The following is a 16,475-nucleotide window of genomic DNA, read 5'->3' on the forward strand; positions in this document are numbered from 1 at the left end:
TTGAATTTTCTTGCTTCATTCAGTTCCAGACTACGATTCATCTCTGATAATTTTGGTGGTTGCATCAGATTATGATCATTAGTTTCCCTCCCTGGCCTTGGCTCCTCACATCTACATCACTCCATTGCCGATTAAATTCAAAAATCGTATTACTTCGTCCAGATATTTATGTTTTAATCAATCGCATAACCTAACCCAATTGCATTATTTGAAACAATTCGATCAACCAATTTAACATATATAGGGCATGTAGTCATTGGACCAGTATAATAATGCTCGAAAGGCACAACACAAGCTAAGGCAATTTTACTAGAGAAACTGTTGAATAGTTTCTTCTCACGGCTATGCCTGATGTTTCCAACACAACCAAAAAACAAGAGAAAACGTATTATTCTCACAAAACCTCGTCTCATCAAGCATCATCACCCCCATACTATGTCGAAACCGCATCTTTTTACATGGATCTGGCAGCGGCAGCGGCTTGGCTTAGTAACTAAAACAGCTCAGTGAAGACAATTTTTTTCACCGCATCATTTATTAGACTTGTGTTTGAATATGTGATCCTTGTAGAACTTGAGTTCTGCTATGCTTTCTTTTATGTCATCCATTGCTCGGTGTTTGTTTTCCTTTTGAGGAGCCCTTTTGTTATCTGGTAAAACCACATATTCCATAACTGAGATATCAACAACTTGGTAACACAAATCTTGATAAGCAGATTACTAATATTTTAAGAACAAATGAGGGGAAAAAAAATGCTCTTTTAACAAAAAAATTGATCTATACCACACAAGGGAAGAGAGGTTGGTTAATGATGTACGTCTGATACTGAAGATACAAAAAGAGGGTAAAATGTAGGGGGAGAAAACAGAATTGCAGCATGAATTGAATAGCTAACTAGCAAATTGTCACCTCGTGGGTACCAACGGACACACAGCGCCTTGACACTGCTGACATCCACAAGGATGTGCGAAAAAAGGCCAGCCAAATTTGGCATGTATTTCTGTATCAAGAAAAATTAATAACATAAACACCAGAATTTTTCAAGGAAGGCAAACGGAGTGAGACGTCAAGTAGCAATGATAGGTCACGTGGTTAATACTATCCATGTCCAGATACAGGTATACCAACTCAACCAAGTCCTCCTCTCCCTTGCAGTTCAAGAACAACAGAGTTTCAATGCGATAGAAACATCTGCAGCTCACTAGGTGTTGCATTCCCCTAGAACTCCATTATTTTCTTATGGATTATAGTCTCAATATTAAATTTAATTATTTAAGTAATTAAAGATGCTATTTTTTTTATTCTATGAATGTTACTCCGTATTTTCTATTCTTTATAAATGTAATTTTTTCATCTGCTAACATTCTCTGTCTCTCCTCTTCAAGTACATTCCACTTCGAAAATAACCAGATAATAAAAAATTTAATGGTTCGCAAGTTCTAGGGGCATGCCAAAACTCATATTAAAAAGGTATCCACATTATTTTCATGCAAATAATTCCTAAAACAAATTTGAATATTTCCAATGAGATTTCTTTACCTTCAAATATAGAAGATCCGTATAGATTGAATTTCCAGCAATAAGAGGTGTGTATGTGCCCACATGTCTCTTCACAAACTCCATGACCTACATGGATGCAAGAGAACATACAGCTGAGAAATTCTCCAAGGATTTAAATTAAGTCAAGCTTAGAAAACTCATTGTTCACCAAGCAACAGTTGACCTTCGCCATTCTGTTAATGATCAACAAAACACAGTTGGACAGTTATCAGAGTAATAATTAGAAAAATAACTCCCATCAACATCTCATGGAACAACCTTCTGCATCAAACCTATTTGGGTTGAAGGGACTGCCAGGGACATTCATTGCCTTCTTAAATATTAAGCAATTGAGATTTAATTTTTTTAGTGTCATTGATTTGAAGCTTTTTACAGGAATAACGAAACAAATACCTGCTTTTCAGCATCTTGTTCAGTAATTGAACTCTGAAGAACCTTCTCCGTCAAGCCTAAGTACCATGAAACTTTAAATAAGTTTTTGTATGTAAAGAGAAACTCAAACTCAATTTCATTTTCTGATTATAATCAAAAGTTTTTGCTTAGAGTTTGTGCTGGTGCCTAGGATGCCAAAAATTCCATTATGATGGTGTGATTTATTAACAACCCAAACACTATGAACCATGCAGGAAGTGTGCGACTAAAAGCACATCTTATTGTGTTGAATTTCATTCGAAAATGTGTCACAAGAAGGAACAAGTCAATCACATCACAATTCCAAGACTTCATTGTGGTAAGAGATGGACTTATTCTGTGATAGAAATCAATGTTGTAAATGGCGGGAGGCGGTGGTAGGCGGTCACTTGTGATAGAAAGCAATGTTGTAAATGGCGGGAGGCGGTGGCAGCGCGGTCAGTAACCGTCTACCGCCTCGGCCGCTCAGGCGGTGCCTAGGCGATTGAATTTTTTTAGTCATTTTTATATGTAGTTATATATAATCATGCAATGTAACTACAAATAGTTATAATATTTTATATAATATCTGTAGTTAAATAATGTTTATGCATAAAGAAGCTTCATACAAAGTGAAAATAAATATATAAATACAAACTAACAAGATAATTAAGGTGGTGGCTGATGGCGGCGGGAGGCAGTTGGTGGCTAATGGTGAAGGGCACTTGAAACAAACAGTAAATACAAAAGAGAGTGAGAGGTGCTTTTATTATATGTAGGGTTTTTTAAATTGATTGGTATTGGCTGGTTTTTAAAATTATTTGACTAGGACACTTGATTGAGATTTTAAAATCATTGACCGTCTTGACCGCCTACTCGCCCGCCTCCGCCGCCTGACCCGCCGCGCCCGCCAGATAGCCTCAAATCGCCTATAGAGACCGTCTTAGACAAAGGCGGGACGGTCGAGGGCCGCCTACCGCCTAGGCGGCAGCCTCGACTGCCATTTAGAACACTAATAGAAAGGAAATCATCAAGACGATGCTATGAAATTCACCATATGGTCAAAATGGAGTGGAACATAGAGTATTTACTCTGACCAAGCCCCATATTAACATTAACAGTGTGTTTGGAATAGTAAAAAATGAGAATTGGAATTGGAATTGGAATTGGATTTGGAATTGGAATTGGAATTGGAATTGGAATTCTTGTATTTAGAATTCCATTTTAGTGATTGGCTAATGTTATTTAGGAATTGGATTTGATACTTAAAATTAATCTAATTTTAAATTTAAAAATTTTTGTTTTACTTATTTTTTAAAAAAAATATCTTTCTTATTAATAATATTTAATGGTCACATATATTTTTTTAATAGATGATATTTAATAAAATAATTTATAAATATTAAAAAAATATTTATTTTTCGTAAATAATTTTTTTGATAATGAAAAAATTTTCATCAAAAGAAAATTGAGATAAAGTCATCAAATAATGATAAATTAAGTTTTTAGCATTAAAAATAATTGAAGTTCATTGCTAAAAAAAAATCTACATAATTTTTAAAATATACAAATATTTTAAAATGGTTTCAAAATAATTTTTTCAATTGTATGATAAAATATTTATGAATTAAATGTATTGTTTTTTGAGGACATGATATTTTTAGTTGGTTTGAAAAGAAAAAAAAATTTATTTTGTGTGTATAACCCAAATCCCATTAAATCCCATGAAATCTTTTCATTTTTCCCAAGATTTCATTTAGTTATATCGAATCCCATCAAATCCCACCAAACACCAATCCCATTTTAAAATTCCATTATACCAAACGCTCAAAATGGGATTTGAAAATCCAAATCCCACCGAATTCCATGAAATCCATGGAACCAAGCACACTGTAACTAATTGTAAAACTTGCTTTCGAATTAGTGGGTTTATAATAATTAGCTATTTTCGGATTATCAGAAGGGGTTCATTTAAAAGGTAAACAAGCTTTATTTTGAACTGATTAGATTGGATAAGTTGGATAAGTTAGTCATCCAAGCATAAGTCATGTACTTGCTATTTTCAGTTCTTTATATACTTATTCCTCCAAATTTTGAGTGTTTCTCGCCATGAGAAAGAGTTCTCTCAATTTTTTATCCTTGGAGATAATTTCTGAACTTATCAATGGAATGAAAGTGGTATTTATAATAGGATACCTGGCGGCATTCATAATCGGATGCCACCGATGTTGTGTTGGTCATAGACGATGTGACGAGGTATGCTCCAAAACGCATAAGATCCTAGGTCGTTAAGCACTACTAATGGGTAGAGGTACAATTACCAATCTTGTTTTTGGTTATGATTTTCCTTTTGAGCCATAGTTTTTTATTCAATTATGGCGGCATGTATTACTATTTTCATTCATGTTTGTGAAGCAATCTCAGATTTGTAGTGTGTTCTGACGAGATGCTTTGGTTCACAATTCTTTGGCTTGTGAAATCATTAGATCTTCCATATCTTGCGTATAAACGTTCAAGTAAACTCAATAGAGAGAATTATTTTCCTCCAATCTCTTGATTCTTTTTCTTTGAGGCTGAGTTTGGGTTGATAAAGGTATTTTGAATAAATTGATTTCAAAATCCGTGAATACATATATTGATTTCAAAATCAATAAATTTGAAAAGACAACTCATGCACAAAATTAAGTGCATCTAAATATGAACTGAAAATGAATTAAATTTGAAACATCAAGTTCAAATTCTCAATTTTTATCTGTTTCCAATCATGCATTATGAATGTGGATGATAGATTTTAAATATCACAAGGCAAAGCTTTCTAGCAATACATACCACTTGCTGAATGATGTTGTTGGCACCATTCTCCCATTTTATCCAGACACTCCTTTGTTTGATGAATAACCAAATCGGGACCCTATTTGGGGGGGTGGGGGTGAGTGAGGAATGAGATACTAGTTATACAAGTTGACAAAAAATGGCCATATCACAAGATAAAATCTGGATAAATGAGTTTCAAATGCAATAATATGATCAAGTAAACGGATGTCAACCTTACCTCAATTGACTTAGTTAAATTGCCATCGGTTATCACACAAGCAATTTCCAGAATTCTGTCATATTCAATATTCAAACCTACATAAAGCGAAAACACAACGGAATATACAGTCAATATGAAACATATTTCTCTAACACTTCAAAAGCAGTTGTGCCACATGCCCATTCCCAGTTAGGTATGAACTCAATTAAGTGCATGCCATCTGTTATTCCTTTCCATTTTTTCAAAGCTATAAATAAGAAAAGAGACAAATATAGAAAGTAACACAATAAAGTAGTGATGTAAGCTAAACAAATTCATCTAGCACATGATGAATAGTTTTCATTCAGTGCCATGAGGTCACAAAGGTTTCCAATTGTAAACACCAAATCTAAAACCTATGAGTTAATTTCTTATGTATATCACTCGTGATATTGCTATACTCAACCATGACTTTCTCTTCAATATTTAAATTTTGACAATTGGAAATGATTTATCATTTCAATGTTCCTATTAAACTATATCGAAGTGATCCAATTTTGTATATAAAAGAAATGACTGTTCCACAAGACAATAATGCTCTAGCAAAGCTACTTCATTTCTTATCAAAGATAAAGAATGTAATACTAATTGTATGATCTAGCGTTTATCGTTTTACCAAAAGTTATAGTTGTTGTTAATGGTGCAACTCCAATATTTTAAATCGTACAATAGCCCAAATTTCACGGTTCGACCGCTCTGATGAAAGGGGTAATTATTTCACCCCAAAACTTCTCAACACTTGAATATTCATGAACACATTCTCTGATGAATCAATACTCAGTTACATAGCTTAAGCCATACTTAGGACTTTTCTAGGCACAATATGATTAAATTTGGGGCCCTTACTTAGGCTCCAAGTGCTATAAGATCTCTCAAATAAAAATTTTGTAATTATTGACACACTAAAAGTAAGAGAATACTAAAAATTCAAAATATTAAGATAGGGGTGACTTTGATTTTTTTTAAAAGTCCTCATTATATCTTTCTATCTTAATTTTGAATTTGATCATATCTTATTTTAGAAAGAAGCGAAAACTCTGATATATCCTATAAGCTATATTGCATTTTATAAAATATTTTAATAGCTATAAGCTTTGTCAAACACCCAATATCCCAGAAAAGGATAGGCCGTGCATAAAACCATATTTCTGCTTGTGGATTAGGTTAGACTCCTCATAAGGCGGTTGTTTCAAGCACCAGGCACCGACAAAGGCCACAAGGAAATAATTCAGAGCTTTACATAGGCATACCTGACCAAGCAGAGCTGGTACAGGGAACCAAGCTCCTAATTCAAATGGCTGACAACCCTAGGACAGGATGTCAGTCTGCGGAAAGTGGCAACCCAAATATAATCACTACCAACGACGATCCCAGGTAGCAACTAGACCATGCGCAGTATATCAACGTAACTACCGTAGAAACTCTCACACTCATGTAATCATTTTTCTACAAGGTTTGATACAAAACACGAGTGCAAGGTTGTTTGAACCTTGTCTCACCATTTTGACAATACTTCTACAAAATAATGACCACACAAATTATTGCTTCTCTTTTCGTTAGAGCACCAAGGCGGACAAAAAAGAAAAGCCAACACCAAGTACATGTTCTCAAACGATAAAGGTCTAGAAAATCTTGAGGGAGGCTTGTATAAACAAGGTAAGATGACAACATTTGACAAAAATCAATTCCAATATATGGAAGAAACACCTAATATTAACCGAAAAACTTCAGTTGGGACCCAAGACACGTTATTCTGGTAACAGCAAGGTTGATGTATCCACGTCATGAGTGAAAAAAGTAATTCAGCAACCAGAAGCTTACCAGTCATTTCCAAGTCAATCCACACAAGAGGCATCTTATACTCCACAGGAGTTGAGTCAGTTGACTCTAAGGTTTGTTGATCTCCATTTGCATTCAAGCCTTTTTCTGTTAAACTATCACTTTCCACTTTACCGCTGTCTGCATCGAAAGTCCTTTTGTAACAGTACAATTAACCATGGAAATGCAGCATAAAGTAAACATTTCGATTTTAATGACAGGAAAAGCAGTTGGTAAAGATTTACATCAGCTTAAAAACACTTGGAAAACCCAACATTCCTCTATTCTGAAACAGGAAATGATCAAGAAACCTAGAGAAAAAGAATAGAAAAGAAAAAAAAAAAAAACAAATATTACAAGCCTCTGCTTTTGCAATTACCGTCAGCAGCAGCAATCTTTAAATGGTCCCGAGGATCGTCTACATCCAGCTCCAGCAATGAGAAATTATTAGCGAGTTGATTCATTTCTCCTAATAGCTGATGCAAACTACTGGCTCATCAAGCTCCTGAACTGAATAATACAAATGATCAGCAACCATAGCCCTCTTCTATGACGTACTGAACATGAGTGATGAAAGAATTTTCTCCTTGTTTAACATAATTTCGGAAGTAAGCACACAAAATCCCATTAAAAACCCATCTCAGTTCACCTGCTCGAGAATCCAATCCTTGCGCCGCGGGCGGAGCAGAGGACAAGGAGAATGGCTATGGCGGAACGGAACCCTCTGATTGAAAATATTTGTTGTTTTTTTTTTGTTTACTTTTATATTTGAAAATAAAAATTATGAAATCAGAGATAAAATAAAATTATATATAAATCCTGGTTACAAGCACATAATATATTAAGATAGTGTTTGCAATATCTAAAAATAAGTGATTAATCACTTATAATTTGGGAAGGAATCTCTGTAATCACTTTATTTTTTTAAAGACTAACTAAGAACTAGTAAAAATTATTAGTTAATATTATGTGCTAGTAATTCGATGCACACAATTTATATGATCGTTTTTTATGACTAATATTTTTTAGAGTTAATAGAGTAATTGATTTTATTTTAAATGTTTGTGTTCATTTTTATTAATTTTAAAAAATAAGATTTAAAATATAAAAAAATAATGAAGAATATTTAGTAAATCAATTTAAAATAAAGTTGTTAATTGCCATTTTGAAGTAGTCATGCCAAGAAAATTATCGTGAGACACTATCTTACTATTCTATATATTACAAGTATTTTTTAGGTTTGAGGTGACGTGGGAAGAAATTGTTCAACGTTGCGCGTTCGATCCTCGTGTGAAGCATATTTCCAACTGAAATATTGTGTGATATGCTCTAGGGTTGGCCATGTTACTTCTTCCCTCAGGTCTCTGTCGCTCGTGCACACCCCTCGATTTAACCCACACATGAGCCAATGGGTCTGATTCATTTGGAATGAGGTCCCTTTCAAGGTCAACCTTTTTACTATATATTACAAGTATTTAACATATTTTCAGTTTGATGGGATAAATGAACTGAAAATGATTAGTTCTATTTTATAACATTTTATGAATTCAGTGGTGCATAGGATTATTTTTCCATTCAGTCTATAAACGATTAGTTCTATTTTAAATTTTTAATTCATTTAGTTTAGTTGATCAGTTAATTTTTCACTTACTCGATGAATGAGGAAGTTTAAAGGGAGTTGCGATAAAGTGTGAAATTTGCAAAGGTATTATTTACAAAACATCATAACTTAATAGTTTTTAAATAATAATCAAGTAAAATATAATATACATATATATGTGTGGGTGCGCGCGTCACGCACACATGAGTATCAATATATATTTTATTATTATTACGTGAGAGGATCGTACAAATGGTCTCACAGTATGTTCATACATTACAAAAGAAACCCACAAATTATTAAATTGCAAAAACAAAGATATCATATTAAAATCAAATATTTTAATTTTAGATTTCCCTAAATTACAAATAAACCCATTGTAGTAGTCAGACTCTTAATTAAGCTAATTTATTGCTTAAATATGATTAACGGATTCTCATTTGGGTTCAAGGAGTTGAAGATCGAATTCAGAACGATAAAAAATGATTTTGATTGCTTCAAGTGTTGGGACAGTTCGAAAGTTCCGAAGTGTAGTTCGGAAGTTCCGAAGAATAGTTCGGAAACACTGAACTGGTCAAAAGACATAGCTAGTGATCGAAAGTACCGAGCAATTCGAGGGCTCCGATCTCGTGACAGTCAGACAGGGTATGAGTTTTGATAGGGTGATTGGATTTGAGAGAGTTCGGAAGCTCCGAACCAGAGTTCGGTCGATCCGATCTGTGTCGGCACCAGTGTGTTGTCTAATCAGATATACACGCTCGATAGAAGGAGTTTGGCAAGACGATCGGTAGTTTCGAAGTGCGTTCGAAAGCTCTGAACTAGGAATCGCAAGTTCCAATCGTGGTTTATAAATAGACGCCGAGAGCTTCATTTTTTCTCACTCATTCCCTCAGCTTTTCTCTTTGGGGTTACACGTATTCGAGGGCCAGTTGATAGCAAGGCGCTACCGAGATCGTAGCGGAGTTGTGCCCAGTTTTTGAGGCCATCACCATGTTGGAACACGTTCTTGAATCTGTCAGATCTGATACTCGGAGCAGCGAAAGTTTAAAAATTTTATTTTATGATCTGGAACGATTCCAGATCATGGGTATCAAATCCTAACAATTAAAACAAATAAGTAAAATAAAACGCAATTAAATTTTACCTCTCAAGTCTCAACTTGAGGTTATGGACTCCAACAGATTTCTCTGCTCTTCTTGTATATCCCAGGAACTGATGACTCGCTCGATCAACTCCTGAATCAGGTCCACGAACAGAATTCTTAATCCCTCTGATAGACTACACTAGAAAGTCTATCAGAATTTTCTACGAAGAGAATAAAACAGATCTGATCTGTTAATTCAGACTGCAAATTCGAAATTTGCTGACTGAAAATTCGAAGAGGAGAGAAGGGGACGGCCACCTCAGAGAGAGAACTCTAGGGTTTTCGAAAATTTTGTGAGCTGTTGTGTGTAATTTATGTACTGTAATAACTTATTTATAACATGGGCTGCTAACAGCTTAGGGCCCATTAGTCATAAGTTCAAGCCTGAAAAGCAAAGCCCGAATGTTCAAAAATTAATATAAAATTCATTATGACTCAAATTGATAAACCAATTTCACCAATGTGTACAGAAACCTTTTCTGCATATTTTAAAGTCAAGATAAATTTTCTGAATCCGAATTCAGTAATTTTCAAAAATGGCATCCCTATGTCATTTTAGGAAACTAACTCCCTCCACTCTTTAATAAGAAGTCCTACTTCTCATTTGCTAAATTTAACTCATTAAATTTAATTATCTCAACGGGGATTATAAATTTATTACTTGTGTAACCCTCAATGGTTCAGGGATATAGCTAGCCGTGGGCCCACAACTCCTTGTGACTCGGAACAACAATTTCCGACTTACCCATCGAATCATGGTAAGAGCACCTAGCAACATCGCCCCATGATTCCCTAGGTATCACTGACAGTGCTTGCAAGAACCAGTAGGTTTTGGTTAGCGTACAGTATGGTCCTTTCATCTATATATCCCGATCGAATCAACAACCATTGGTATATCGAGAGTCGTTCGAGATTCGATAACTATGCAATACATCTTGAAGATCAAATAGTGGCATCGCATGTGCAACTAAGAAACCAAGTAACCTAAAGCACATCATGTACTCTGGCCAGAGATTTGTCACACTAATATCTTCTCAGATCGGATAGGATATCCACACTCGCAAGCGTGTGGTGAATCCTTGACAACAAATAATTGACTCCTATATGTGTCGTAACTGTACCCAATCTCGACACCTGTTGACCCTCAATGAGTCGGTAAACGAGTCAAAGTACAGTACTAGCATATAGAGTCTCCATGATGTTTCAAGTAGTAAGGACTAATAATGTACAACCAAAACCGCGGACTTATCCACTCAATTAGTGAAAACCACTTGGAAAGTCCGAATAGGGTATCTCGATCATCCATCAAATGAATATCCATTTGCATGCTTCGGACATCTCTATGTTTCATACTAATGAAACATGGTACTCGGCATCGCAAATGCTAGTCTCAATCTCGAGCGATCCTTATCCTTATTTGCGGACGGCTCAATTGACTAGGAACTCGTTTAGAACATACAGTGCTTACATGATGTTTTTCATGATAGTCATCCAAATCTACTATCACATCTTGCATACACTTTAGTATATTCAAGGTCTTTATCTAAACATCGTATAGCACGTCACAACATAACAATATGTTAAAAGATAAAGTAAATGCCAATATAAAGTGTAAATTATATTAAATAAAGATTGTTTACAAATAGATTCATAAAATCTCTTAGCCACAAGTTGGCTAACAGGGCACCCACTCTTTCAATCTCCCACTTGCCCTAAAGCCAACTAGTCATACTACGTAGTCCCATTGCTTCGCGATATTTGTCAAATAATGGTCCTGGCAAGGGCTTAGTAAGTGATGTCTCCTCTTTCCACGATCTCCCGGATGTTTGTCTGCAGAGGTCACTCTCTCGACAGTGATGTCTCCTCTTTCCACGATCTCCCGGATGATGTGGTATTTCCTCATTATGTGTTTGAATCATTGATGAGACCTTGGTTCCTTTTCCTGAGCAATGGCACCAGTGTTGTCACAGTACACCGGGACTGGACCAACAGCTTCAGGAATGACCCCCAACTCTTGGACGAAATTCCTCATCCAAACGGCCTCTTTAGCAGCAGCTGATGTTGCAATGTATTCTGCCTCAGTGGTGGAATCCGCTATGGTGTCCTGCTTGGAACTCTTCCAAGAGACAGCACCGCCATTGAGCATGAATACAAATCCAGAGGTTGATTTCGAGTCATCCACGTCGCTTTGGAAGCTAGAGTCGGTATAGCCTTCCAATTTCAATTCTCTTCCCTCATAAACCATGAATACATTCTTAGTTCTTCTTAAGTACTTAAGAATATCTTTCACAGCTTTCCAATGAATTTGACTAGGATTCGCTTGATATCTGCTCGTGACACTCAGAGCAAAGGCTACATTTAGTCTGGTAGATATCATCCCATACATGATACTCCCTATGGCTGACGCATATGGTACGTGTGTCATTTTCTCTATTTCTTCGTCAGTCTTGGGAGACATTGACTTGGATAGAGAAACTCCTTGACACATAGGTAGATGTCCTCTCTTGGACTCATCCATAGAAAACCTTTTCAATATGGTGTCTATGTAGATTGCTTGAGTGATTTCTATCATTCTCTTAGATCTATCTCTATAGATCTGTATTTTTAGAATATAGGACGCCTCACCCAAGTCCTTCATCGAAAATCTACCTGACAACCATATCTTTGTTGACTGCAACATCCCTACATCATTCCCAATGAGTAGGATGTCATCAACATAAAGCACTAAGAATGTCATAGCATCCTTAACCACTTTTTTGTACACGCATGGTTCCTCCGGGTTCTTGATGAAACCAAAGTCATTTATTGTTTCATCAAATTTCTGGTTCCAACTTCTTGATGCCTGTTTGAGACCATAAATTGATCTCTGAAGCTTGCATACCTTATGCTCGCTTCCCATGGATGTGAATCCCTCGGGCTGCATCATATAGATCTCTTCCTTAATGTTTCCATTAAGAAATGCAGTCTTCACATCCATTTTCCATTTCTCATAGTCATACCAAGCTGCTATGACAATTTGGATTCTTATGGACTTGAACATTGCGACTGGTGAAAAAGTTTCATCATAGTCAACACCTTGTCTTTGAGTATAACTTTTTGCAACCAATCTTGCCTTTTAGGTCAGCACCTTACCATCAGGCCCAAGTTTTCTCTTGTAGATCCATTTACACCCTATAGGAACAATTCCATCGGGAGGATCTACTAAAGACCAAACTTGGTTTGCATGCATGGAGTCTATTTCAGACTGCATGGCTTCAAGCCATAAATTCGAATCGGCATCAGAAATTGCCTCCTTGAAGTTTTTTGGATCACATCCAACGATGGGCTCACTTTGATCCCCTTCAAGTAGGAGATTAAGTCGATCAGGAGTTCTAGAAGTCCTTTCGGATCTTCTAAGAGGTGGCGTGTCAATTATTGGTTCCTGAGGTGTGGGGTTGCTATTTTGTATCTCGGGTTCTTCTCGAACTTCTTCGAGTTCCATCATTTTGCCTTTTCTATCAAGTAAGAATTCCTTCTCAAGGAAGGTGGCATTCTGATAGGAGTCGTTTTTATGTGTTTTTATTGCTTGTTTTGTGTTTATTTTGCTTTCGTTTCGTTTACATATTGTCCGTTCTTTTCCATTCTTGTTCTTTATATTGTTTTATTATGTTCGTATTCACTCCTCTGGTTTATCTATTTTTATGGCAGGAAATCACCAAGAAATGCCGATACTTGGTGGGAAGGTGATGCACAGTAGAGGCCATGCAGATAGAACAAGAAGAAAGGCAAAATTCTGGAAAAGAAGAAGGGCGCGGGGGCGGCCACTATCTACCGCGCGGGCGCATACACGGTTGAGAAAAACAATAGGTTGGAACTTTAGGAGGCGCCCGAGCGGCCATATTCTACCGCGCGGGCGCGGTCACGTATTTTTGAGACAGTAGCGCAAGGAATTTCGAGGCGCCCGAGCGGCCAATTTCTACCGCTCGGGCGCGGCGCGCAGTTTTTTTTATTTTATTATTTTGAGAGTTTATTTCGGAAAGGATTCTGGGGAACTATAAATACAATTATTTCTTTAGTTTTTGAGGGTTACACGGGACGCATATCAGAAGACTACTGGCGGCTGAACGCTTGAGATTTTCTCTTCTCCGTTGGGAGTTTTTCCTTTTCTTCTTCTTCTGAATTTTTATGTTGAACATCTTGGAGATTGAATTTTTGTAATGAATTCTAGTAGCTAAACTATTATTTTGTTAGAATCGAGGGGATCCTAATCCCGAAACACTGTAGTGTGATTGAATCACCGGACGTATTGGGAATTGATTTATGTTTATAATTGATTTTATCATGTTTTTCTTTCTATGTCGATGATTAGCTACCCTTGACATAGATTCATAAATTATGAATTGCTGTCGAGAGATAGGTTTATAATTAGGACGAATGATATAATCCATGGACTTAAAATATGCATAGAGAGATGGTATTTAGTACATGTTGATAGCCATAGACCACCAGGTTGAAAGTTGTAGAATTCATAGAACGCAAAGCAATCAGTCGTGATAAATAATTAGAGAGATTTAATTACTTCACTGATTTGATTAGTTTGGCATCACCTCGAGAGAGAGTGTCAATGTTATAGGAACTTCTGTTAAATTTATAAGAATAAATTAAGTTCCAATCGTCCAGTTCAATTAGGGAAAAGGTGAACCGAAATTCCAACAAAATCATTTTGAATTGTTATTCTTCACTCTGAGATTTGTTGGCTTGGTTGTGAAATTTAAGTTTATTTATATTGAGTTTTAATTTTAGATGTTAGTTAATTCACAAATCACTTTTTCGATACTTTGTGTAGTTAAAAATTGAAAAGACAAATTATTTTCGTTAGTCCCTGAGGACGATACTCGTACTCAGTACATTATATTATAACTTGAATCGTGCACTTGCGATTTATTCGAGCTTAATTGATAGATATATTTACGTTGATTTTTCGTGGTAGTATTCGCTCGATCACATTCCTAGAAACAAACACTTTTGTTTCAGTAGGATGATAGAAATAATATCCGATCGAATTCTTCGGATACCCTACAAAATAACATAAAGTGGATCGATTATCCAACTTATCTCCCACTATCTGCTTCACGTAAGAAGGACATCCCCAAATCCTCAAGTACGAATACTTAGGATTTTTGTCAGTCCATAATTCATATGGTGTTTTGTTCACTGCTTTAGTGTGGACATTGTTCAACAACAATACCGCCGTTTCAAGTGCATCGCCCCAAAATGAGGGTGGGAGCTCAGTGAAGCTTATCATAGATCAAACCATGTCCAACAGAGTTCGATTACGACGCTCTGCTACACCATTAAGCTGAGGTGTGGCAGGAGGAGTCCACTGAGAAAGAATTCCATTTTCTTTCAGATAGTCCAAAAACTCGGTACTCAAGTATTCACCGCCTCGATCAGATCGAAGTGCTTTAATACTTTTACCTAGCTGGTTTTCTATTTCATTCTTGAATTCTTTGAACCTTTCAAACAATTCAGATTTATATTTCATTAAATATAAATACCCATACCTAGAATAATCATCAGTAAAGGTGACCATATTTAGTACCAATACTAAATGGGCCACAAACATCTATATGGATCAAATCCAATAGATTTTGACTACGCTCAGGTTTTCCCTTAAAAGGTGTTTTAGTCATTCTTCCTTTCAGACAGGAGTCACAAGTAGGTAGAGAGTTTATATCTGACGAATCAAACATTCCCTCTCCCACTAGCTTAATCATCCTTCGTGAGGAAATATGACCTAGCCTAGCATGCCAAAGGTTTGCCGAGTTTTGACTATCGTTTTTCCTTTTAATTGTTGTTGCCGGTTTATCAACATAATTAACTGGTACGTCTTTTAATTTTAAGTTATATAGATCGTTTTCAAGTTGTCCACATCCAATTAAACATTCATTCTTGTAAATATTGCAAATTCCATTCACAAAATTGCAAGAAAAACCATCTCTATCAAGCATAGAAATAGAAATAATGTTTTTAACCAAATCTGGCACAAATAAAACATCTCTCAAAAATAACTTAAAATTGTTTTGCAGAATTAAATAAACGTCTACCACAGCTTTGGCTTTAACTCTAGAACCATTTCCGAGCCTCAACTGGGTCTCACCCATCCTAAGCTTACGACTTCTTATCATCACCTGCAAGTCATTGCAAATGTGAGAACCACATCCAGTATCCAATACCCAAGAAGTAGTATTAAGTGAAACATTTATTTCAATATAAAACATACCCTTTGCAGTTTTGCAACTGCTCGAGATATTCTTTGCAGTTACGTTTCCAATGATCGGGTTTTTTGCAGTGATGGCAAACATCTTCAGATTTGTTCAAGTTTGAAGCCTTTGTCTTGTTATTCTTCTTGGGTCCAGTTTTCTTGGGTGGGGCAGAACGTTTCTTACCCTTTGCACTTGGTCCCTTCTTAGAGTTAGAAGAGGAGCCTACCAAGAGTACCGATTTATCCTTCTTTAATGTGGCCTCATAAGTGACAAGCATATTGACCATCTCTTCAAGGGTGACCTCTATCTTGTTCATATTGAAGTTCATCACAAAACCATCAAACAACGAAGGAAGAGAGATAAGTAATAAGTCTGCATTCAGTTCGTGCTCCAATGTCAAATCGAGTGTTACCAACTTTTCAATGAGCCCGATCATGTGTACCCCATGCTCACGGACAGAAGTCCCATCTCTCATGCGGCATGTCATTAGCTCTTTGACAGTGGTGTACCTCTCGGATCTCGACTGAGCTCCAAAAAGTTCCTTGAGGGTCTTGTGAATGTCAGCAGCATTCACTGCATCCTCAAATCGCCTCTGAAGTTCATCAGACATCGAAGCCTGCATGTAGCATTTGGCCTTGATATCAT

At 36.2% G+C, this 16,475-nt stretch overlaps 1 protein-coding gene across 2 annotated transcripts; it reads right to left on the reverse strand.

Moving 5' to 3' along the window:
• Positions 1-217: 217 nt before the first annotated feature.
• LOC140889756 (oligoribonuclease) lies at positions 218-7,593 on the reverse strand. Of its 2 annotated transcripts, none has more exons than XM_073297484.1 (9): positions 7,491-7,593; positions 7,221-7,346; positions 6,845-6,982; positions 5,003-5,079; positions 4,780-4,861; positions 1,954-2,009; positions 1,540-1,626; positions 910-1,000; positions 218-649 (listed from the first exon to the last, which is right to left on the reverse strand). In XM_073297484.1, the coding sequence occupies exons 2-9, from the start codon at positions 7,303-7,305 to the stop codon at positions 531-533; spliced, it is 735 nt and encodes a 244-aa protein (XP_073153585.1). In that variant the 5' UTR covers positions 7,306-7,346; positions 7,491-7,593; the 3' UTR covers positions 218-530. The 2 variants fall into 2 exon arrangements, with proteins under 2 accessions (XP_073153585.1, XP_073153590.1); XM_073297489.1 differs by having other exon boundaries at positions 7,221-7,351; positions 7,491-7,592.
• Positions 7,594-16,475: the final 8,882 nt, after the last annotated feature.

Source organism: Henckelia pumila, chromosome 1 (assembly GCF_033568475.1).
Source record: "Henckelia pumila isolate YLH828 chromosome 1, ASM3356847v2, whole genome shotgun sequence".
Taxonomy (NCBI): domain Eukaryota; kingdom Viridiplantae; phylum Streptophyta; class Magnoliopsida; order Lamiales; family Gesneriaceae; genus Henckelia; species Henckelia pumila.